The sequence below is a fragment of the Mycteria americana genome, chromosome 2, assembly GCF_035582795.1.
Source record: "Mycteria americana isolate JAX WOST 10 ecotype Jacksonville Zoo and Gardens chromosome 2, USCA_MyAme_1.0, whole genome shotgun sequence".
NCBI lineage: Eukaryota > Metazoa > Chordata > Aves > Ciconiiformes > Ciconiidae > Mycteria > Mycteria americana.
The window spans coordinates 77,650,175-77,675,967 of NC_134366.1; the positions used below are offsets into that span (position 1 = coordinate 77,650,175).

Consider the following 25,793-nt stretch of genomic DNA (forward strand, 5'->3'; position numbering starts at 1 on the left):
ATAAAGTAAAAAGAACCTCTCTCTTGCACTTGTTTAAAAATTCAAATCATTACAGCAGGAAAATGAAGAACCAAGACACAAGTCCATTTTCATGTCATGTGTGTCACTTTTTCATCTATATGCTGCAGTAGTCAAGGAATGAAGACAACTTCCTCATGGTTGTATTTGTAAGTAGATTTATCATGGAAATGGCTCAACCACCCACACCATCTGTCAAACACTATATTTCAGAGCTCCAATTATTGAACTTCAATAGCATTTCAGATGAGCAACTACTGCAGATGAATAAAATCAGTCACACTTAAATGAGTTTCTATTTGTGCATCAGGAAACAAAATAAACTAAACTTGAATTATTTCGTTACTATCTACACTTGTTGCTGATTTTAAGCAGGTATGCATGCAGAGCTTCGGGGGTGTAGTGAAGAGCAAATGAATTGGAATATTATTCAGCAGAATAATTTTGTAGCAATTACTTATATTTGTACGAAGTCCAATTTCCTCCTTAACAAAAAATACAGATAAGACTGCATTTCAGTGTTGATACTTACAAGCTTATTTTTTTATAGATACCTGATGTTACATACCTTTGTTTACCTCAGCAGTGTGATATTTAATCTGTTAGTTAATTATTTAATATTTTTACTTCTTTCCTAACATACACTCAGTCATAGCCACTGCCTCAGCTACCATCACTGGTAGTGCAGAGGAAGCCAAATATTAAATGGATGTAAATCCATTTTCTTAAGCTTTTGCAACTCATTCATTAGGCTGTTAGCCAAAAACCATATTCGTCTGATTGCCAATACTCAAAGCAAAGGAAGAATCTGATGTGACTAGAAGGCTGATGCCTCTGAAAAGGATCAGCTGCATACACATTTGGGGAAGCAGTGCTGGGTAACTCCATGTAGTATGTTTACCTGTACAGTTACTCAGGAACAGAGAGAGGTTTATGTCCACTTCTAGGTAAAGAAAAGCCTTAAGACAATGTATAAAGGGACAGAATTCTCACAGTCAACTTCACAAGGAGGTAAGTGGAAAAAGCTCAGACTTCCCAGTACCCATCAGCCCTACGGCCCCTCTGAGTGGCATGGAGACTATTCTCTCGCAGAAACACCAGCCGGCTTCTATACTGCGGTGGGAGGAAAGCCAAAGCATAGTGTGCATCTGACGAGATACTGGAGCTGATGAATCCAGGGTGAAATTCCTGCTCCATGTAAAAGAGATCCAGGCAATGCCTAAAGCTTGTCTAGCAGAAGAGAATGCAAAGTGACCAGCAGGAAAAGAAAGGCAAGAAGTAGTTACGTTTTCTCTGTGCCAGAGCATAACCCAACTGGGATGTGTACTTGGAAGTTCAAAATCCCGTTTCCAACTCGATGCCAACTTAATGCACACATATATTCATTTAGGGTGAATAGACATTCAGGAGACTTCCTTGCCAACGGAAAGATTAAAGACTACACATCACACATAATATATTGCAAATGTGGAAGTTCTGCAGAACCTGACCTATTCCCCTCTCAGCCCTACTAGAGGAAGTTTAACTGTGAAGAGTCAGAGACTGTTTTGTCACATTCAGCAGTCCCATGGAGGAGATGCTAGAATCCCTTGTCAGAACTACTGGCTGCGAATCCCAGTTATGGCGACTTTGTGCTCCTTTTGTGCATCCAGAAAGAAATTTCTGCAGTAATCATTCACTTAACCTTTAAATGAACTTTGCCTTTATTGCTTTATCACCAAAACCTCTTAGTATTAGGCTGGATTTAACATACTCAAAGCAGAGCTGTCTTCCATCACAATGTTTTGTACTTTCCATTGCTTCACAATTAAATGAGTGGCTTGCACTAATAAGTGATCATCAACTAATAGTAATGGCGATTTCTTTAAAATTCATAGTCTACTGCGACTGTTTTTTCTTCAATAGCAACAAAAACAATTTTACACAAACCAAAGAGAAAATAACAAGGTAATTACATAAAAGGGTGCTTTTAGCCATGGTTTGGTGATCTCTCAGAAGCATGGCCATGTTAATTGAGCATAAGTAATTTGGTTCCTTTTATGCACACACCGCAGCTTTTATCCTGTCACAGTCACGCCTCCACACCGATCATGCTGCTGCTGTTTGTACCGGCGCGCTACGGGAAGAGCTGGGCAGATTACACAGAGCTAGGAAGATAAGAGCGCCAGGAACTGCGAACATCCAAGCAGACCAACATACACAAAAAGACTAAGGTGTTTTATACTGCAGTAATTGAACAATCACATGATGTGCTGCTTCCTGATGCCTCAGAATATTAACTAACTAATATTCCTGGCTTTCAACCATATAGCGCAGAGGAACAAGCACACTCAACCTGCACCACGCTAGTGAACTGGAAACCAACACAGCTTAAAGATGTAATGTGGCTTACAAAAGCCTTAAAGAAAGTAAAAACGTATCTCCAATCTACCAGTCAAGCAATTAAAAATATGAATTAATTATGAATACAGGATCAGAATTTTCTGTAATCTATTTACTGCTTTACTTTTCAAAAATGTTGTTCAACACATGCCAAACCATAAAAATTGTTCGGGAAATTGAAAAGGAAAGAAAAAAGTATAAACAAAGGCAAGTTATGCATTGCATTACATACAGAAATAATAATTTTCTTCAGTCTTCACAGCCACTAATTGTGCTGCTTCTATACCAATAAAATTCCAGTCTACACAAATCATGAGAACTAGTTTCTTATTTGTATTTCTGAGTCTACATCTTTTGTGATTCCAGACATGGGAGTTGCAGGTTTGCTTCAGTGCACCTGTCTATAAAACCTTATAAAACGTACTTTCTTGACACTAGCTTTACAAAGCTTAACAACAGTTTACATACCGTGCTCTACTTTACTCCTAGATAATTTAGAAATCCTTATTATTAATGGAAATATTCACCTCATGTTTGCTAACAACCAAATTTCTGGCATATCTGGGGAAAAAAGGAATCCCTGACAACTTCATTTCACTTATTTTTAGCTTTTCGTTCCTTTTGTCTAAGTCTTCTTTTTGCATTCCCAGTTTATGCTGAAGCTATTCCATTCCACGTTTGTTAATCTACAGCTACATGCTTGCACAAAGATCAACTGCATCAATATTTCCAGAGGCAACAACAAAACTGGCAGAAAGCATCAGCCCCAGAATGCTAAACACTCCTCTGCTTTTCAGAGCTACAAACTTTCAGGAGCGTGATAACTTGCCAGGGCCGTGTACCCACATCAACAACCTGACACTGAACAAAGAGAACGTAAAAACATCCTCGTGAAAAAAAAAAACAAAATAGGAAGTTGATCTGCTTTTCTTTCTCTCCCTGCCACTCCACGCGCTCTGCTCACCTCCCTCTGCAATCATAAAGCCCTTCTCGTCGTTTGGCACTAATTCCCCTTTTTCTCAGGTGGTGAAGCGGTGTTGTTGAGAAGTGCTGTCACTCAACCAGATGTCTAAAAAGGAGCTTTTTCAGAAGCTGTATTACATCAAATAGGATTAAGTTATCCAGCCCAAAAGGAGAGGTAACAATGCCATTGTGCAGCGCCTCACTTTTCACATCCCAGGGATACCAGAGCATCTCTTTCATGCTTTGCCTGGTTGGCTTTCTTCTGCTTTGCCATCAGGACTCTTTGTTTAATTCTCTTGCTTCAGTATGAATTCTGCACTCAAAACATGACACGAAAACCTGATGTTTCTAAACGTGACTTTGTTCACCTATGATTTCTCTGCTGCACTTTGCACGGGAAATAGAGCAAAAGAACACAAGTGTGATGGTGTAGATAGAAATCTGGCAGAGTAACTCAAGCAGCAAATAAAGGAAATGTATAAGCGATCTGATTTTTTCTTCCGTAGCATTCATTGGTGAACTAGACAGTGTCTTGACAAAATGATCTCAATGGTTTTGTTTAAGTAACTTTCAGAACTGCCTGTCTCAAATCCTACGTGTTATAATAAACACCCACTCTCTTTCTCTTCCTCCTAATAGAGTGCTTGTACTTAAAAAAAAAAGGAGAGAGTAAGAGGGAACTGAAGCAAGGCACCAAGCTCCCTTCTCCCTCAGTGCTACCCTGTGAAACATGGAACAACCAACCACTACCTGCCCCTACAGTCCAACGAACGGCACAATTTTCATCTCATGTCTTCACTTTAAGTATCCAAATGCCTAAACTTCAGCTCCTAAATCTGTACTTCGCTCCCAGGGCACTGCAAGTAAGATCAAGCCTCTTCTGAAGGTCTTCAAATACTAATTGATGTTTTAAACGTACAGCTGAAAGGTTACTCTGACAACTATCAATGGTAGTGATTCAAAGGTGAAAGGCTTTTCAAAAGAGAGAAACCATTACTATGGATCTTATTCTGATTAAAGCTACGCTCCCCCACATCTTTAGATATTAAAAATATTCTTATTCTTGACATCTGATACTTATTTAATTTTGATTTCACCAAAACTATAGAAAGCACTCATGAATCACCCCGCTGGGTCTGTTTCCATGAATAAGTAAAGAACGTGATTAGGAGATAAAGAAATAAGTCTTGCTGGCAAATGTAAGGCCACCAGAACTTACATTAAACACAGCAGGGAATAGCTAAACTTTCATTTTTTATTAAATAACCTCTTTAGCTTCATACTGTCTCCTACCTGTTAACTACAGCCATAAATATTTTTCCTAAAATTATAGTTTTTCCAAAGCATAACCCCCCCGCCCACAAGAAAATCCTGATTACATAAACCACACATACAACTATGAAAATGTTCACAGTCAACAAGTCAACAGAAAGATTTGAACAAGCTTAACCCAAGCACCATGCTTAATTTTAAGCACACATAGAGAGGATTTTAAAGTCAATCACCAACAATTTTAACAGTCTTATTTCAGGCGCCTAACTTCAGACTTCTTGAGATGGCCACATGGTGGTCACTCCCTGTTTCAGAGGTGGGGAGGCAAGTCGAAGAACTTGGGGCACTCCAAGTCAGCAGCGATATTTGAAAACCTCTGCCAGTAGGCTTAATCTATGCTTAAGAGCTTTTCTTGCTGAGAACACCAGTCCAAACATATACAGAGCGGACCCTTAAAAACCAGTTGATCTCTACGTAAAGCACAACTTGACATTAATTAGTTTAAAAAAAGGGGGGGGGGGGGAGGGCTTCGACATTCAAAGCTAAAGCAGTTTGATAGGGATAGGATCAAATGTTCATCTATGCCAGCATCTGTCCTTCTGTTCATATCGGCAAATACTGGACCATTCCATAAGGCACGGATAAGGTAAGTATGGTTTCATTATTTCATACTGCCTGGAAACACATGATTATTTTTCTTGGTGTTTTCAACAGACAACACTAAGCTCTGGGTTGATACGTGACCCATCAAAGATACTGTACTGGCTGTCAGCAAGACAGAGGTTCCCCAATCCTCTCTTAAGGGTCATTTCATACCAGGTTTTCGTACTGGCATTACTATTTTATTAGCATAATTTCTCATTATTAACCAACATAGCAAAAGTCCTACTAACACAAGCTCCAGGAAAGGTGTACTTGTGTTAATGTGTGGTACCAGCACTCATTTGAGTAGTGCCATTAATCTCAATCACAGCCTACATTTTTGTAAAGTCAAATTAAATTTTAACGCTCTCTACCATCACACCCTGGCAAGCCCATAAAATTAGTGTCTCTCAAGTTCATATATTAAAGGTAATTGTAAAGAAAATGTATATTGATATATACACCAAGAAATCATACCCAGTAGCTCTATCACTAAGTAAGTTTCCCAGATTTGAAAATTAGAATTTCATAACATCGCAAGATAATTCAGGTGGGAAGGGAACTCAGCAAATCCCTAGTCCAACCCCTTGCTCAAATCAGGGCCACCTATGGGATCAGACCAAGGTCCTTAGGGCTTTGTCCAGTAGGGTCTTGGAAACCTCCAAGAAGAGAGTCTACACAGCCTCTGTAAGCAACATCTTCCACTGCTTGACTGTCCTCGTGGGGAACAAGCCAGTCCGCACCTCTCTTGGTTCAACTTGTTCCTGTTGCCTCTCATCCTCCCACCATGTTCCACTGTGAAGAGTCTGACACCATTTTCATGATAACCCCTGCCAAAAACCACCTCTTCTCAAGGCTGAATGAGCCCCAGGTCCCCCAGCTTCTCCTCACAGGACAAGTGCTCCAGGCCTGACAGTTGTGGTGTCCCAGTGCTGAACTCCAGGTTTTTGATGTTCCTCCTTCACTGGGGGGCCCAAAACTGGACACAGTATCTAAACGTGGTCTAAGGATTGCCGAGTAGGGGAAGATAATCCCTTCCCTTGATCTCCTGGTTGTGCTTTCGTTCACACAGCCCAGAATGTGGCCTCCCTTGCTGCCAGGCAGGCTGCTGGCTCATGCCCAGCTTGCTGCCCACCACCCCTCCAGGACCCTTCTGTAGAGCTACTCCTGGTCAGTCGGTCCCCGGCCAGTCCCACTTGAGGGGCTCCTCCTGCCCAGCTGCAGGGCTTTGCATTTGTACCTGTTGAAACCAGACTTATTACTCCTCTGGCTATCCACCTATCCAGACCTTAACACCCTAACTTGAATACAAGAATATAGCGGGAGACAGTGTCAAAAGCCTTGTTAAAGTCAAGGTAAAAAATGACATCCACTGCCCTCTCCTTTTCCCCAAACCTAGTCACTTTATAATACTAGCCATTTTATCATAGTAATTTTATCACAGTTTTCATCAATTTCCATTGTTATGAGATTGGAATACATAAAGCTGAAGGTCTACAAAGTACTTTCGCTCACATTTATACTCAATACACTGTTTGCATGCTTCTATAGGTCTTCACCTTAATAAGTCACCTGGATCAGAATGCGTGCCAATGATACACTCCCTGGCTACATGGGGAATAGCATCCCCCAGCAATCCTGCTTTTCAATTTTTCTTGTTGCTTAATTCCTTTTCCCATTCCCAACTTCCACCATCAAACAAATCACATCAGTAAATGCTGTGCACACTTCACCCCACTGATGGCAAAACTAACAGGCACCTCTACAAAAGCAATGCAATCTAAAAACGTTCAGTTTGTTCCACTGGATGCTTCAGCATACCTACAGATGTGGCTGGCGTTGCTTTATATCTAAGTCTATTCATACGCAATTCATATGAATTGCATGGTTTTCAAACAAATACGTTCCAAGCAATACCCGTATTGTTGGCTACCAAAAGTAAGCAATAGTTGAGAACAGGCAAACATTGTTTAATCACGTTTAGTACAAAATGTAATGTTTAAACTATACAACCTACTGTTTCCACTAATTCTCTATTACCAGGAGTGAATTGTCACTTTGAAGGTGACACTGGGAAAAGGAAGAAGTATTTCTTGCCTTTTGAGTAACATTTTCCTGAAATAATAGGCCTGCCTATATTTCAAGCTAGCCTGAGAGAGACAAGAGCTGGTGTGGGAGCGAGGAAGAGGCTCCCCAGACTCTGGGGACCTCTCTCAGCACGTCTCTCACCGGTGTTTGAGTTGCAGAGATACACTAAAGCTGAAAGGGCAGAATAACTTTCTGGACTGACCGAAGCTAGCGTAAATAGATACAGAAATATTGCACTCATTAATTCAAAACATAAAAGTTTCTTCCCTGAGAATCAAGAATATATACAACCTAGTAAGTGAAATCAAGCAAACAATAGGTTTAAAGGTGCAGCCACAGAGAAAGGCGTACTCTGGGCTACTCCTCACGCACTAGACGAAATACCATGGCACCATTAGCAAGGGCAGAGCGGATTAGCTTTATAAATTGTGCAATAACATTTTACCATAAGGTAAGTGAGACACCTTTGCCCCGAGGCACGCAGCTTGGACTTATCAGGGAGCTCCCCTGTGTTACAGTTTCATCCCAGACGTGAGAGCCTGCCAACTCTTCTTTGGCCTTGGGATAGGTAAAGAGTAAATGACGAGTTGCAGTCTGGGGCTGTCTTTCTGACAGCATCTTTTCAAGTCATGGCTACTCACATGAAGACAACCTTGATGGCGAGACTTCTGATGGGGTCTACGGACATAACTACCCTATGCTAACGAGACCAAGAAAGATCTTCTTTGTAAGAGTTTGGTCTCATTTCGTGCATTTAGCTTCTTAGTTTGAGTGAAGAAAGTAACAACCAGCAGATTTCTAGCCCTAAAAACAGCATGCTTGATGAGGAAGACCATGAAGATCGAACAGCAATAAACATCTGACCACTGAGGTAACACTAGAGCCTCAGCAGAGAAATGCCAACATCCACATGTGAACAGGGATCAAATGCAACATTTCAGCACATCTGAAAATCTCTGACCAAAGTGAAATGGATTTTTTTTTTCCCCAAAAAGAGTTAATTTCCTGCCCAGCATGAAACACATTAAATGAAACATGACATTTGATACTGATCGAGATTTCCCACCATTATGTGTCTAAGAAACCAGCAGAGGCCGAACCACTGTAAAGTTTCACAGAACTTGAGCACTTCATTGAAAGACAGAGGAAAGGCAACACAAGAACAGCAAATGCCGACCACACGGCCTACGGTTAATGCCTAACTACTCACACAAAATGTCAATATATGAACATTCAGCAAGGCCATATACTACAGTATTTTAAACATGCTGAAAAAAATTAAAAATATTTACTATATGAAGTAGCCCTATGGAATTTAGGTACTGGCTCTGAATTAGAGCCGTTTAATAACTCTACATTCCTAATCTACACAGAAGCCTTAATACTAAACTAAGAAAAGTAATCACCGCTTAAGTGCTGTTAAGATAAGGCACGTTGACTACGAGCAGGTGGAGAGACACCATTATGATAGCTAACACCACCAGCAATCCTAGCCTGAGAAGTTCTTCCTCACTGGCCACTGCAAAGACATGAAAAAAGACAGGATGCCTCCCCAAAGGCAAATTAGCCAGCTCCCAGTCAAAGCCTAATCAGAAACCAGTTCCACCCAGTTATCCATGCAAGAATAAAGCTGTTTAAATATAACCAGTTAGAGAGAGTACGTTTGCCAGAAGTTAACTAAAATACCTCAGGGACATCTGGAAATCTTCCTAGAATGTCAGGCAATGTTGTGAAGAGTTTCATGACTAAATTATCTGTTTGCAAGTTAAGGATTATCAGTTATTACTGGAAAGTTAGGATTTGGCTAATAAATCATTAGAACAACTTCTACCCCTAACACACAGAAGAAGAAAGGCCATTAAAACAGAATTATAGAATGGCTCTTGAAACAGCAACCAGTTTAAGGGTTATCAGCAACGAGCAACTGCTATCTGGTCAGATGAGATACTGAATATAAAATCCCCAAACATGAGTCTGAGGGGAAAAAACAGAAATGAAAGGAACAAGATGTTAACTAAACTCTCTTTGCACATAATGAAGTTCAAACAGAACAAGCTCCTTAGTCATATTCTCTGCATTTCTTTAACATAATCTTCCATTTGAAAAGCAGGGATCACATGGAGCAATTTCCATACTGCCTGTAGCAACTGAAGAGAAATGAAGAGCAGCAAAGAGCTCAGACCTAACAACCATACTATTTAAAAACAGAGAAAGGAATAGTTCTGGCAAAGCGAGTAGGAAAAGTCTTACTAAGCAGGTCTTTCTCTGAGGACTAAATGGCGCTGTGAACATGACAGAAGCAGGAGAAGTTGATTTGATGGAAATCTAGACACGAGGAATGTCCTAACCGTGGAAGCTCGGTCTAGCCTGCTAGAGATGGTAAGGGTGATGTCCTCCAGGGTGGATTTGCTTTAGTATCAGTGGGAGGTCCTCAATGCCAAGACCTCTGAGCTACTTGGAGCTCTTTCCCCAGCCTCGCTTGTCCTTTTCCACAGATGTGCACAGTCTCTCTTTTCTCCCTCTCACACATACACCCGTGCACCTTTTTAGGAGATTCCTATGAAAGACTCCATCCAGGTCAGCCAGTAGCATATAATTACCAGCGAGTGGTACACTGTACCTAACTCACCGTCCATTTATGTATTTTCCCTTCAGAAGGAGGCCAAAGGAAATTAACAACTAAAAGGAGCTAAAGGAGTCTCTGGAAAGCATGAAAAAAACACTCATTACTCATATGCAAGGCAGACTACAAGGAAGCTACCAAGTGAAAAATCTTGCATTTCCACAACTGGCTCGCTCCCAGCTCACATCAGCTAAAATTAGCAACCTAGTGCATTACTACACATGTGTAGGTATGCCTCTCAAATTAGCTAATTCGTTAGCTCAGCACCCTCCCACCACAAAAATAAGCTAGTACTGGCCTCAGATTTTAGAAACTTGCAAGAAATCCTTCTATTTTTCATGAATAAATGTCAAGCTCAAAATGTTACTGCATCTGAAAACAGCCACTGATTTAACAACGCACTGTACCGTGATTTGGAATAGCCAATTTCCATTTACTATCAGGAAGATGCTTTTTCAACAATTGTTTTACAAACTTAATTTGTATAATGTCCCTTTGAAAATGATACTTGCAGGTTGGAATCTCTTTTGCTGAACTGTCACTCAAAAAACTTGCTCTACTTGTCAGAAAAAGTCAAAATACTATTACTTTAACATCCCATTAATGCTTTAACCAAGTTCTCATAATAGCTCCAAAGGATGAAATGTTCAATTTAAAACTGTAAATCTGTTTGTCTGCCTGTCAAAACAATACCAGTTCTTGCTGTGTCTAGCACCAGCAGTGGATTTACCAAGCAGATTTCAGCTGCTAGTAGTCTAAACTAAATGTACTAACCAAAGAAAATTAAAATAGAAATAACAGATACAGACATTGACTCACAACCCAGGAGGTTTACAAGAGCCAGAAAACTTCCCTGGGTTAAGCCCATATTCTAACGTTGTTTCTCAGAGCAAAGAGCACGTAAACATCTCCATTTGTATCAGTTTGCCCCTCACTGGTAAAATGAGGGTATTAAAATGCACTTAACTATTGAAGACAAAAGCAATGAAAAATGAAGTTAAATGATATCAGAGACTATTCCTGCTCCCACAAAAGTCAGGAGAGTTTTCTCACTGTCCTTCATGGGCACAAAACCCTGCACTGAATGTGCCTGAAGACAGAAAGACCCTTTCAAGTCATCATTGCTGTTATTAGCAACATGCAATGTTCCCTCAATGTGAAAACACCAGAGATTTTAAGAATAGATGGGACTTCACAAAAATGTGAGATCTTGCATGACATGAGCTACAGACAGACAAATTCACAGAATCGTATAGGTTGGAAAACACCTTTAAGATCATCAAGTCCAACCGTTAACCTAACACTGCCAAGTCCACCACTACACCATGTCCCTAAGCACCACATCTACGCATCTTTTAAATACCTCCAGGGATGGTGACTCAACCACTTCCCTGGGCAGCCTGTTCTAATGCTTGATAACCCTTTCAGTGAAGTAAAATTTCCTAATATCCAGTCTAAACCTCCCCTGGTGCAACTTGAGGCCATTTCCTCTCGTCCTATCACTTGTTACCTGGGAGAAGAGACCGACCCCCACCTCACTACAACGTCCTTTCAGGTAGTTGTAGAGAGCGATAAGGTCTCCCCTCAGCCTCCTTTTCTCCAGGCTAAACAACCCCAGTTCCCTCAGCCACTCCTCACAAGACTTGTGCTCCAGACCCTGCACCAGCTTCCTTGCCCTTCTCTGGACACGCTCCAGCACCTCAATGTCTCTCTTGTAGTGGGGGGCCCAAAACTGAACACAGGATTCGAGGTGCGGCCTCACCAGTGCCGAGTACAGGGGCATGATCACTTTCCTAGTCCTGCTGGCCACGCTATTTTTGATACAAGCCATTGGCCTTCTTGGCCACCTGGGCACACTGCTGGCTCACATTCAGCTGGCTGTCAACCAGCACCCCCAGGTCCTTTTCCGCCAGGCAGCTTTCCAGCCACTCTTCCCCAAGCCTGTAGCGTTGCATGGGGTTGCTGTGGCCCAAGTGCAGGACCCAGCACTTGGCCTTGTTGAACCTCATACAATTGGCCTCAGCCCATTGATCCAGCCTGTCCAGATCCCTCTGCAGAGCCTTCCTACCCTCAAGCAGATCAACACTCCCACACAACTTGGTGTCATCTGCAAACTTACTGAGGGTGCACTCGATCTCCTCATCCAGATCATTGATAAAGATATTAAACAGAACTGGCCCCAACACAGAGCCCTGGGGAACACCACTTGTGACTGGCTGCCAACTGGAGTAAACTCCATTCACCACCACTCTCTGGGCCCGGCCATCCAGCCAGTTCTTTACCCAGCGAAGAGAACACCCGTCCAAGCCATGAGCAGCCAGTCTCTCCAGGAGAATGCTGTGGGAAACCGTGTCAAAGGCTTTACTGAAGTCTAGATAGACAACATCCACAGCCTTCCCCTCATCCACTAGGCGGGTCACCTTATCATAGAAGGAGATCAGGTTGGTCAAGCAGGACCTGCCTTTCCTGAACCCATGCTGGCTGGGCTTGATCCCTTGGTTATCCTCCACATGCTGTGTGATGGCACTCAGGATGATCTGCTCCATCAGCTTCCCCAGCACCGAGGTCAGGCTGACAGGCCTGTAGTTCCCTGGGTCCTCCTTCCGGCCCTTCTTGTAGACGGGCATCACATTCGCTAATCTCCAGTCAGCTGGGACCTCCCCAGTTAGCCAGGACTGCTGGTAAATGATGGAAAGGGGCCTGGTCAGCACTTCTGCCAGTTCCTTCAGTGCTCTCGGGTGGATACGAATATTTCCTGCATTAAGCCAATCATGGCTGCCTGAGCTGCTGTAAATATTTTAGGAATATAATTCAGTCTTGATTTAAAGCCTTATAGTTTGACGTGCACAGAACAATTTAAATAAATTACCTCTCAGACACATGTATTGACATATTTTAATGTAGATACAAACACTTTATGAAATCAGACATCAAGCAAACGCACAACTGAATTGCATGAAATATCACTGCTAGCTTGTAGTTTTGAACATTTGGAAAGTAAAAGGTAGGTAGCTCTGGTGTACGTCAACAGAAAAATAAAACGGCAAGCTAATCCTCTCACCAGCATTAAGTAGCAAACAGGACACTAGTGTAACTTGCAACTTTTGAAGATTATCTACTTCCATTTAGAGCAACTGTATTTCTAGCCCATATGGTTGCTGAAGATAAGGACGGAGAGATGAAAAGAATCAAATGAAACTTTGGATCTTGGTTACATGTCTTGCCCCAAAAGTAAGGCACAGTTTCCTACAAATACAAAATGGAAAGAAAATGTTTTGGACTAATGACAGTATGTGGGTACCACAGCAGCAGAGAATCCAGAAAGCTCACATGCTTGCAAACCTACAGGAAAAATTCAGGGAAACATCTGTGGAGGATGAGGTCACTCTAAGCCGGTAAATCAAAACGCTTAAATAGTTTAGTACCACATTCCCAGATTTTTGTTTGATCTCTCCCCTTCTCATTTAATTTCCTATTTCCCTTGAACACTGGGATGAAGGAATACAGTATTGACCACAGCTGATGACCTAGGGAGCAGGGTACATCACCAGCACGCAGCGCTCCCACCTGCTTTTTGGCAGGGAGAGGTGCAGTGGCAGGAAGCGGGATCGGGAGTGCCTGCAGGGAGGGGAGAGGAGGGAAGGGACCTGCCTGCTTCTTTGAGGCCAGATGGTGGGCCCACGAGAGTCGTCTGTAAGCTGGGACATGGCAACATAAAAAGGGCATCAAACTTTAAGGTAAGACATATGCAATGTTTATGTTGATCTAGGGAGAATGCTGGTATATTTATAATAATGTATTTGAAACTCCCTCTATACTTTTGTCGTGAATGAACGTGCATTCATTTAACAAGAGGGATGATAAGGCAGAGAGGGTTTGGAAGGACTCAAAAGATATGAAATATGTCTGCCATGAATCTGCGGCAGAACCTACGTTTTTGAACTAAAGTCTCACGCTTCCATTTATAATGACAAACTTCCTCACCTAAATCTCAGTGCCGTTCAATTTACTAGAAAAATAATATTCCAGTTAAAAAAACAGCAGATGGGAAAACAAGGTAAAGGGCATTTAATTTCAGTTGCCTCTCCTCCATGCCGACACACTACTTTGAAGGGACTGCAAGTGTGGGAGGGGAACATATGTGCATGTGGATTGTGCATCTCAGAGAATATTTGCTGCTGGAACGTAATCTCTCCTGTCTTTACTCTTTCTTTCCACAATAGCTCGAATGTACATGCACACAATGGGTGGTTCCACACAGTTATACGTGGACGTAAGCCAGCGAATGGAGAGTCTCAGTCCTGCATGCAAACAGTGACTACAGAGCCACTCCACCAAATACCACGTCAACCTTAATGCTTCAGAGACAGATTAGCACCTGCTGAAAGTGCAGGTGGAGGCTTTAAGTAGCTCCATGACAGAGGCTGGAAATAAAGGCATTTTTCAACAGCACCCTAGAAGTTGCTTTGACCTTGCTGGAGTCCAAACCAGGGCTTTGAATGGGTCTGCCTTGGTGGTTTCTCAGCAAATACTAACAGAGCCTGCTGCCATTTAAACAACCACTGATCAAGTCAGACAAAACTCTTGGACCTGCCAAAAATGTTTCTGTGTCTAAGGACGCAAATGAAGAGGGCACTACTAATACCGAAGCATGAGACTCTGGAAAGGAACTGATCTGGGTGAAATTCTGATACTGTCTGAGGGAGAAACTTGTGGTACCTCTGGAAGGGAACTCTATCATCCAGATAGATCTGTCACAACAGCTTGGACCTCTGGAAGAGGCGATACCAACCTAGAAATCCACCTTCACAGACCAAGAAGTAAACAGCTATGCTGAGAATCTGAAATGGAGGATGCAGGAGAATACACAGCATAGCCCTCAAATTCCACGTGCAGCATCTCCAGCAGCAGGCAAGAAACTGAAAATGCTCTTTTTAAGGAACATGAAAATGATGGAGTGAGAAAATATAGCAACTTGGTTGATAGGCAAATGACAGAGTCAAATAGGTGCTAAATAGACCCTAACACAGTTTAAGGACAGACCTGATCCCTTCAGCTGAAGTGGCTACTCCAAAATAAGTACTCACTCTATCAGAATTGATAAACTGGAAGGGAACAACATAACACACTGACCTGAAACTTAACTGACAGCTTATTCCTTTCTGCCATTTACTCCTGAGAGACCAGGAGTGCTGTAATAAAGACAGCCACCGGAACATGGATCCTGCTCCATGCTATGGAGCGCAGACCTTGAAGGAAAGGTGGTGTACAACAGGTAAGTCTTCCCATGCTTTGTCTGACCAAAGTCTGCTGCAATTGTTGAGGCAGCAGGATAGTACAAAGCCTCTGACCCTTAATAAGATAGGCTGAAAACAGGCTTCTCCTTGAAGCTACACAGAGAGATACCTGCCAGTCCTGGGAAAGGGTCAGGAGAGGAGACTGGCAGATGCCTGCGTGCCATTAGAAGGACTGGAAGTCTGAATTCAGAATGGATTTGTTATACTGTTGTTGACAATCAGTAAACTGTTTAAAAACTTACCTATTGAAGAAATAGGTACAGTCAGTCTATCCATCTCTCCATCTCCTGCATGTGCTGGTTCTGGCTGGGATAGAGTTAATTTTCTTCATAGTAGCAGGTATGGGGCTATGTTTTGGATTTGTGCTGGAAACAGTGTTGATAACACAGGGATGTTTTAGCTATTGCTGAGCAGTGCTTACACAGAGTCAAGGCCTTTTCTGCTCCTCACCCCACCCCACCAGCGAGTAGGCTGGGGGTGCACAAGGAGTTGGGAGGGGACACGGCTGGGACAGCTGACCCCAACTGACCAAAGGGATATCCCATACCATAGGATGTCATGTTCAGCATATAAAGCTGGGGAAGAAGAAGGGAGGGGAGGATGTTCGGAGTGATGGCATTTGTCTTCCCAAGTCACTGTCATGTGTGATGGAGCCCTGCTTTCCTGGAGATGGCTGACCACCTGCCTGCCGATGGGAAAGAGTGAATGAATTCCTTGTTTGGCTTTGCTTGTGTGTGCGGCTTTTGCTTTACCTGTTAAACTGTCTTTATCTCAACCCACGAGTTTTCTTACTTTTCTGATTCTCTCCCCCATCCCACTGCTGGAGAGTGGGCGAGCACCTGTGTGGGGCTTAGTTGCCGGCTGGGGTTAAACCACGACACTGCAGAAAGTCAAAAACTTGAGTAGAAATTCAAACAAGAACAGCAGCTTATTCAGAGGGATGAATTCATACCTGACAAACAACTATGACAGTCTGCAAGTCTAAACTGCAATGAGGCTGAGGAACACACGCGTGTCCCCAGACCATCCCAGACCACCTTATACTCTGAGGACACAGCAATCGCCATGACTGACACGTAGAATGAGGAAATCTATCTTCCACCTGATCTAGCCATTTATCATTGATCTTTTTTGGCTGTGACATGGCAAGAAGCAGTTATCTGAAATGATGTAGTTGAGCCCAGAATAGTACTCCTAACAGCCAGAGAGACCCCAGGATCGGTGGGCAACGCAGAGTATACATCAGGCCATGAGAGGGTTCTTTTGGGGATCTGCCATCCACTTTATGGCAAATCTTGGTGTTGCTGAAGTTTGTCGGCAACTTTAGTTCCCTGAAGAGCTTCAGAAGCCGAGACAGAGATTTAGGTGGCGGTCTTAGCACCGCTGCTGCCAAGTACAGAGGTAACCGAGTTAGCTCCTCTAGTCCTGAAGAACGCAATGACAGTGTTCGTGGAGCTGATGTACCTAGGACCCAGACTGCTGTGACAGGCAGAGAACTGCTGCAACAGATAAAGAAGAAAACAAATGCTTACAGCGCTTCATATTGGCCGTCAGTGGCTGAACTGGTTCTGGGGATGACCAAATCAGAAGCCTCTGTGGTCATCACAAGGATCTGAGAGGACTTGACTTTACCAGTCTGGAAGGGAGAAGACAAAGAGACTTTCTTGGGATGGCTTTCTTAGGAGGATGGCCAGCGGTAGATCAAAGACAAAGCAGTCAGATTCGGCTGATTGCCTTCCAGCCCATGATATCCACTGGGTCCCACATCAGAGAAAGCTTTCACTGGCTTCTCAAGGAGAAATGTTTTGTAGTTCGAGCTCACCATCCCTTCCAGGTTTTAAAGAACACCACGTGGAGCACTTGCTGGGAGCAAGACCTTCTCTGTCACACTAACGAAACCCTGTACATGTGTCAGAAGATGAAGTTCAACCCCACAGCAGGGGTACACCCAGGGTGTAAAACAGCCTCGGGAGATATCATCAAAGCTAAAGAGAAGCACAGCTTCTCCTACTGGAAGTTCACAGCAGCAATTGGGCAGTTGAGAGAAAATGAAATGACACAAGAATTATCCACCTTACATACTCACTGAGCGGGAAGGTGAGCATGGCCCCTAACGAATGTGTCTCTGGTCTCAAGTGGCAGGCCATCTGAATATCCATAATCTGAATGTATTTGTGGACTATCACTCCAAAAAAAAAAAAAAAAAAAAAAAAGTAGGTCTTCCAGTTGCAACTTTATACTAAATAACCGAGGTCTGCAAACTTGAAAACTATGCCTGCTCATTTACTCTCTCCTCTGTGCTTAATAGAGACCTATTCCAATTTGCACTTAATTGGATTACTACAGCTAATGGCAACATCAAGTGTTAAATACATATCTTTTTGTAGTCAATTAAATTTAACTTAAATCCCACACATGTATAAAGTTATGACTGATCAGTGCACAGTGCTAGTCAGCAGAAACCCAGCATGATTAAACTTAGGAAAAATTCCCCCCTGCAAATATGCTGTGCCACTGACAGCTCCCCTACTGACAGAGCAGTACTTAACTTACGAAAATTCCACAAAATTACATTCCCTATTAATTTCAGATAGGAAATAAACAAATCTAAAGTGATCTAGATGAACTGAAAGACAAAATAAATGAACAAAGAATAAAAATATATAAACATACTTCACGTGAATCTGTATACACTGGATTGTGATTTAAAATAACTGATGTGAATATGTGCACATTTTTGTTTACTTGTTTAGCTCAAAACATATATTTTCTTTTTTCAGTGGCCTTCAGACTCTAAAGCTTCAAATAATTTTGTTTACTTCACACTACCAAGAAATCTATCTATTCAGACATTTAAGACCCCCCCCCCCAAAAAAGAAAAAAAAAAAAAGAAAAGACAGAGGACATTTTTCATTTGAAAAGAGTAGCCTTATCTCAGTTATTTCTATATCAATTTTCTATGTAAAAATTTATTTTTCAATTGAAACATACAAATTTTTCAGCCAGCCATATGAATTTAGATTAGGAGTCAAAAATTAAGCAATGATCTCTTTGACTGCTGAGATGCTGAAAGCTGAGTGCTACCATCATGTAAATCTTTGCAACACCATCCTTTTCTGAGTACCTAGTTAAGTTTACACTAGAGAAGCTGTCTTCCTTTATGCAAAGGTGTTACTGAGCCACACGTGAGAACAAAAACGCCTGACAGCAGAGGTTAGCTCATTTTTAGTTTGAACATGTCCATCACAAAAAATAACCCACACCAGCATTACTTCTGCAAGACCAACAGCAACAAGAGCAGACAGCAATACTTTACACACCAAGTTTGTTATCTTTAGATGACAATACTACTTATCTATGATCCACTAAACAAAAATACATCCAAACTATTTAGGAGAAGGTCTAGTTTGTTGAAAAGTCTTTGTAAATGTTTGAAGGACTGCTATTACCATCTAGCCACTTGGGTTTTTTTTCTCTTCCACCTTTTACAAATATGTAGAGCAACATCACAGTCCTGCTGCCCATACAAGACAGTCTATATCAAACCTTCCCTTGAAAAACTAACCAGTCATGAGTTTGGAGAAAAGAAAGCCGAGCGGAACATGGATGAGGTTCATAAAATCACGAAGGCAGTGAGTAAGGTGGATGTATAACTGCTATTTAACAAATCGCACAATGCTTGAACCGGGGGACACCTGTTGAAAGTCAGAAATTGAGAAAAAAGGTAAAATAATGTACTTTTTTATGTGATCGGTAGTGAACTTCTGCAGTTTGCTGCCAGACTATGCTGGATGCAGACAGCATTTAATCAAAAGGATTCATCAGTAACAGGTCCAAAAATGTCTAGATACCAAAGGGACAAGGCAGACATCCTTAATCCAATGTCTGTGGGCAGCATGAGGGGAATGGACTGCAGAAAGCGGCCAGGCTTATGTGCTGTCCTTAAACAGTACGTCCTATTGCCTCTGTTGAAGGCAGAATGCCGGGCCAGATGGACCCTGCTGAGATCCGCTCGGGTGTTTCTTATGCTCTCTAATCTTCAAAAAGCGTTGAAGCTCATTGTTTCAAAAGATAATAAACTTTGATTCCAGGACAGAGCATCAACAATTTACAACGGTGTTTACAGATGTGTCACAGGCCAGGACAGCTCACTACCACGAGAGGTGAATGCCTACCCAGAACAAGACAAAGCACTGACACGTGGTACTGTTAGAGGAAAGTATCGCAAGCCGAATCTGGCAGCCTGAGAGAGGCAAGGCTGCTGTCACTCCATGCCCCCAGGTCCAACCCGTAGCAAGGCTGAACATGTTTTTCCGACAGGCACGTGCACACAGAGCACGCACATACAGCACATACATACATATATACTTATATATGGCTGGACATACAGATCCCAGACAGACACTCAGAGCACTCACATCAATGCTAATGGCCTCATCCTGCTCCCCGCTCCGGCTGAGCAGGATGGAAGTCCATTAACGGGAATATATCTATATGACCAAGGTGGACCCCTCCAGCAGCTGGGCTCAGACACTCAGTCTGCCCGGTAGCCACCCCTGGATCCCAGTCTCCCCAGTTGCTGCCACCTGGACATATGACCCCCCAAGGCTGCAGGCAGGCAGGCAGGCGAGCGCACCCACCCACACCCACCCACCCACAGCTGTCCAGGACCGCCCAATAGCTGCCCCCCTGTGCTCTCACCCCTACAGACACGCAGCTGCTCCCACACCCAGAGCTGACCTTTAGAGACCTCCAAACCCACCCTGGCCCCCAGCCCACGTCACCTACTCACTGTCTCGTCCAGCTTGATCCTTGCTAACAATGGCGCGCTCACCCACACCCCTGCGCTCATCCCAGCTGCTGCACCACAGACCCCCATGCACGCAGGGAGTAACGAGTCCCTCACTGGAAAACAGCTGAAGGTGGAGTTTAACGAGGAGACAGGACAGACCGTGCTGGTCAGGAGCAGGGCGTTGCAGCAGACAAACACCCTGGCCAGCCCCTGCTAACATGCACACAGACCCTTTTATTCTGTTATCCCTCTACTTCCCACATTTGTTCCTCCCCATATCACCTAAATCTCTCCCTTTCCCCACCTTTAATTCCTCCCCTAGGCATCCCATAAGAAGTCCTGTGCAATCCCCAAAAGCTCTTCCCCTGCATCCCCCAACATGACCCACACCTCCAGCTAGCAATGCCCTTAGTCCAAAAAACAACGCCAAGAGCTGCTCCCAATGGCTCATGGTGATGGGTTTCACTCCTGGACACGGAGGCTCTGCTGGGACAGCCCTGGGAGGGGACTGGACAGGCTCTCCCTTCCTCTGGGTCCTTGATTTGTGTTTCTGCCTGCCCCTGTGTGCTGGTTTTGGCTGGGGTAGAGTTAATTTTCTTCATAGTAGCTAGCATGGTTTGGATCTGTGCTGAAAACAGCGTTGATAACACAGAGATGTTTTCATTACTGCTGAGCAGTGCTTACACAGAGTCAAGGCCTTTTCTGCTCCTCACCCCACCCCACCAGCGAGGAGGCTGGGGGTGCACAAGAAGCTGGGAGGGGACATGGCTGGGACAGCTGACCCCAACTGACCAAAGGGATATCCCATACCATACGTCATCATGCTCAGCATATAAAGCTGGGGAAGAAGGAAAGGGGGGACGTTCAGAGTGATGGCATTTGTCTTCCCAAGTCACTGTTACGGGTGATGGAGCCCTGCTTTCCTGGAGATGGCTGAACACCTGCCTGCTGATGGGAAGGAGTGAATGAATTCCTTGTTTTGCTTTGCTTGCATGTGTGGCTTTTGCTTTACATGTTAAACTGTCTTTATCTCAACCCACAAGTTTTCTTACTTTTACCCTTCCAATTCTCTCCCTCATCCCACTGCGGGAGAGGGAGCGAGTGGCTGTGTGCGGCTTGTTGCCAGCTGGGGTTAAACCACGACACCTTGTGCTCCTCTGGGCTTCTGGATGTGGACCTTTCATGGCTCTCCCGTGATGGGCCTGGCAGTGCCCATCAAGGTATTGTTTGGGCTCCCCCCACCAATGCCTCTCTGGGCTCCTCTGTGGGTGTGCAGATGAGCTTTATCACACAGCCAAACAGGTACCACTGCAGTCAGCCAGCCTTGAAATGCAATGACTTTCCACCAGCTTTCTAAGCTCTAACACAGATTTAATCTGTCACAGGTCATCTGTTTCTTAAAATAACCTGTGATGATCAATCCCCCTTCAGCATCTGTTAGAAGTCATCACATATTGCTTGTCATAAGCCCAATATGGTTATTAATGATTAGGTAAATCATGTAATGAACCAAATGGTTAGTGCAGGCTGTAGTCAGTAACTTGTGCACATCCCTAATGCTACAGCTTCAGCAGTATCATCAAGGTCAACGCAGCTACTCAAGTGGTTAAAACAAAGCATTTGTGTCTCAGCAAAATTGGGGCGTTACAGATCACAGCCCCTGATCTGCAGACAGACATGCCTGGGGCCTCATCCAGCGCCCAGCCCAGCGGAGTCTTTTCACTGATGCAGGAAGGCTTTGGATCAGCCTCTAGAATCACAATGTGGGTTTTTTCTATGTCATTTTTTGGGTTTGTTTATTACCTCTCTGTTGGTCTTCTGTTCCATTAAGTTGTTTTTGTGCTTCTTCAATTTTGTCTGCAAGAAAGAGAAGTCATTATTAAAACACATATATAAAAAAAAGCAAGATTTTAGAAAGTCATTTACTGAAATCTGTCTTGAGCTATCTTTATATTTAGGAGCGATACCATTCACACGTAAATATGCAGTACATTATGAGTAATACGGCCATATAAAATTTTATCATGTTTTACCAGCAAGGCTATTGACATGTTAAATTACACGGAACTGCAGAAAGAAAAGCATTGGCATCGGATCTGCAGTCAACAGCTAATCCCGCCGTAGTTTTGTACCATCTATAATAATTTATGCAGTCAGGGGACTCTTCGGAATAGGTATTATGGTGCATTACAGAGTATTTTAATACGTTTTTGAAAAATGCTGTTAGAACAAGACAATGCAGCATTAAACACGGGGATACAAAGAGCAAACAGGATTTGGTACGTGAAGCAACAGAGCCAATACTGTCACATGGGAGTAGTGGGGGGTGAGCAGTAGCCCTGTGCTTATTCCTCTGTGAAACTACCCGAAATCCACACACATGCAGCAGGAGCAAAAAAAGGCCTCAAGTCTTTACTCTCGCCCTGTTCGTAGCACATCGCCCGCTGCCCCCAAACACATCGGTGTCGGGAAGGGAATTGCGTTTCTGCCGCTGTTGCAGAGAAGATGCCGCGGGGAGGGGGAACCTTGTTCTGCACACGTGTGCATTTGCACGTGCAGAGCAAGAAAGAAGAAAAAGGGCAACTGGAACGAATAAAAACTTGAGACCAATTTGGTTTTGGTAGCAAGCAGTCCTCTGAGCAGCTTCAGGGTAAGAGGTTGTATTGATAAGCAGTGGCACTGGGAGAGGCCGAGCTCCACACTGAACTGTGGCCTGACCAACCAAGATCTGAGCTTGGAACGTGGCTTTCAGATATAACTGAGCATTTTCCAAAATACCTGTGCAAGCTTTTCTTTTTTTTTTTTTCCCCTCCCTTTTTTTTTTTTTTTTTAAATTTCTTTTTCGGGACGGGGGGCAATTTTTATAAAATTAAATTGAAAGAACAGAACATAACTGGATTCACCCTAAACCTCTCCAACTGTACTGGTACAACTCGGGAAATACCAGACTTCTTGGCTGCCATACGTAGAAGGAGGAGGACAGCTCTGCAAAGTCCTCACCTCTTTCTCCACAAGCGTGGAGGTGGTTACTTGGTCTGACTTTTACTCACCGTTCCTATACAACACAAGGTTTCTAGAAAATGGTCCTTTCTTCAACAGACTTTTAAATCAGTGGGTTTAAATGACTTTTCTAATATTTATGAGCTGAACCACTCAAGTACATTGGAATCATTTGTTCACAGTTGAGGTCTGAAATTGTTTTCCAATTATTTTCTCAATACAACAAAAAAATGATAACTGAAGGGTTTTGTTAAACCCTTCTCACAGTTTTAAGATCGAGTTTTGTTCATCTCGCTCCAGTTCTGCGTTTCTGCCTTTCAAAACTAGCACCAGGTTTCCTTCCTCGCTAAAGCTCAATCATTTCTCTCCTGTACATTGTCCCAGAGAATGCACCAAAACATCTCACAAGGATGCTAACCAGGCAGACTCCCAGAGCCGGAGCAAATGAAGCTGCTAATGAGAATGACTACCACCACAATTTTAAAAGACAAACCTCTACCTTCTTCTTCTGAGGTTGGTGAGACATACACATATATCTAAAGTGAAGTTTTATACACAGTCTCTTTTGTACTGACTTACGGGCTGCTGAAGACAAACACAAGCAACTCAAAGAGAACAACCCTTTGCTAGCTCTTTACCAACCCAGTTACGCAGGCTTACTTTAAACAACGAAGACTTGATATTTAGCATCTTCCTGGATTTCAGCTACAGCTGAAATACTGTATGTATCTATACATTTTTGTATAGAAAGGGCTGCAAATAACAATTTCTAACAAAAATAAGAGGAAACATAAACAAAGCATCTTTTATATACATGTGCCACTAACGCTATTAGAGAAAAATGTATCTAACAATCTTATACTGCACAGATTATTGCTTTACAGAAAGGTGATGGAATAAGCAACTTACAAAGTTGCATGACAGCTGATGAAATACATGCACAGGCAGGAAAAAAATAAACAAGTTAACCCTGTAAATGGAGCTGTAAGATTTACCAAAAAGCAACAAGCAATCAAAACCATAGATTGGCTATCAAACTCACTTCCCCTCTGTTTAGAGATATATCTAATGCACAAGACATGGTGTTTATCTCTTGAGAGGGTGTAAAAGATTTGTCACCAAAATTTAAGTACACAGATAACTGCAGTTTCATTATTAAAAGAATTATCTGCATATTTCACATAAATGCTACAATAAATGTGTGCATTTAAATTCATGATCATCCCATTTTATAGAGAAAAATTACTTAAGTATTTTGGAAGCAAGCTACATTAGATTTCCAGAAAGATTAAATGCTTTGATCTCCTTACCCGAATTCTCTCTCTCTTATTAAAAAAAAAATAAAAAATTAAAAAATTGAGTTCCTATCAGAAATTCCCAACCACTTCTTTGTCAGATGGTAATCCTAAACAAAGAAACACAGATACCAGAAATAATAAGTAGGTAAACATATGTTTGGTGCACAGCCATAAAGTCTCCTACACTTCCTGCATCTCCTGAAACACTTCCCCAATGAATTATATTTCTTGCATGTATGTCTTCCTACCTACGGAGGTATCTCTGTGCAGAGCACTTCGGAGCATCGTGAACGCCGAAAAAATTCAATGTTGGTTCTGGAAACCGAGACGCTGATTTTGACTGTAAACAAGGCATGGCTATTAACATTGGTCTGCCTGCTAAATACTTCATTGAAGGCTACATCCTCGTAACGACCTGTATCACACAGCTACCTGCTCTTCTTGTGGCACCAAGGCCATAATTAACACCACTGAACGAAATCTGTGGCAGCTGCTTCCCAGCCTGCCGCATTTTACAACTACAGATCCCAAATGGGCGACTACTTTACAAACCTCTGCGTTTCAGGCTGGAAGGAAGGACCGGGTTATCCCGAACCGCCGCAGAGCAGGCGGGAAGAGCAGGCTGTGAACCTCTCACCCCAGTGATGCCGAAACGCAGCTTCCCTGGTTCTTCTGGCAGCTCCCACGTACGCCAACAATAACTTGCTAACTAACATCAAATTTATATTATCCAGTCATTTCCTTCTCCTTTGTCTCATTAAATTAGCCTTACGTGAAACATTTTGAGGCAAGTTATTTCAGACAACGTACCATATTCTTCTACAATTATATTATAGATTCTCTAATGGCACACACCTTCGAAAATTCTTTATAAGCAAAACCAGATTACATAAGTATCATCTGCAAAACCCAGGAGGAACTGAAAACTGCAAAGTCCACTATTAACTGCAAATAATGTTATCTGATCCAACACTCACTTGATTTAGTATTATTTCAGACTTAAACCTGTGATACTGAAGATACTGTCTAATCTGAAATTCCACAAAGGAGACATTTCTTCATCACTGGAATATTACTTACTTTTGCTAGGATAAGAGAAAATAATTTAACTAATTGAAATTTCTGATACATGGCAGGCACATCACCCTCTTTATTTCCCATAAAATGACAGAACAGTACATATCTTGACGACTGGTTTATTGTTAAGACCTATCCAAATGTCCCCAGCCTTCAGCAGACAGCCTTCTGGAGCAGCACACATCTAGAAGCAAATGATGATGGTGACAGACACACTCTCATTTAAGATGGGGCACTTCTCACTAAGTGCTTACTAGGGGGGGAAAAGAAGAGCAACAATAAAAGAGGAAATCTTTATATGCACTGCTGTACAGAGAGGAGACTCCATACGATAGCAGTGT

At 42.7% G+C, this 25,793-nt stretch overlaps 1 protein-coding gene across 6 annotated transcripts in view; it reads right to left on the reverse strand.

Annotated features, from left to right (window-relative positions):
* Positions 1-25,793, reverse strand: part of HIVEP1 (HIVEP zinc finger 1) — a 132,166-nt gene that overhangs the window by 38,461 nt on the left and 67,912 nt on the right. For all 6 annotated transcript variants that reach the window (XR_012774349.1, XM_075493858.1, XM_075493853.1 and 3 more), the window contains one exon: positions 21,881-21,934. Coding sequence is in view for 5 of the 6 variants with exons in the window: in XM_075493858.1 (XP_075349973.1) it covers positions 21,881-21,934 (54 nt within the window). In the remaining variant the exon portion in view is untranslated. The remainder of the gene's footprint in view (positions 1-21,880; positions 21,935-25,793) is intronic.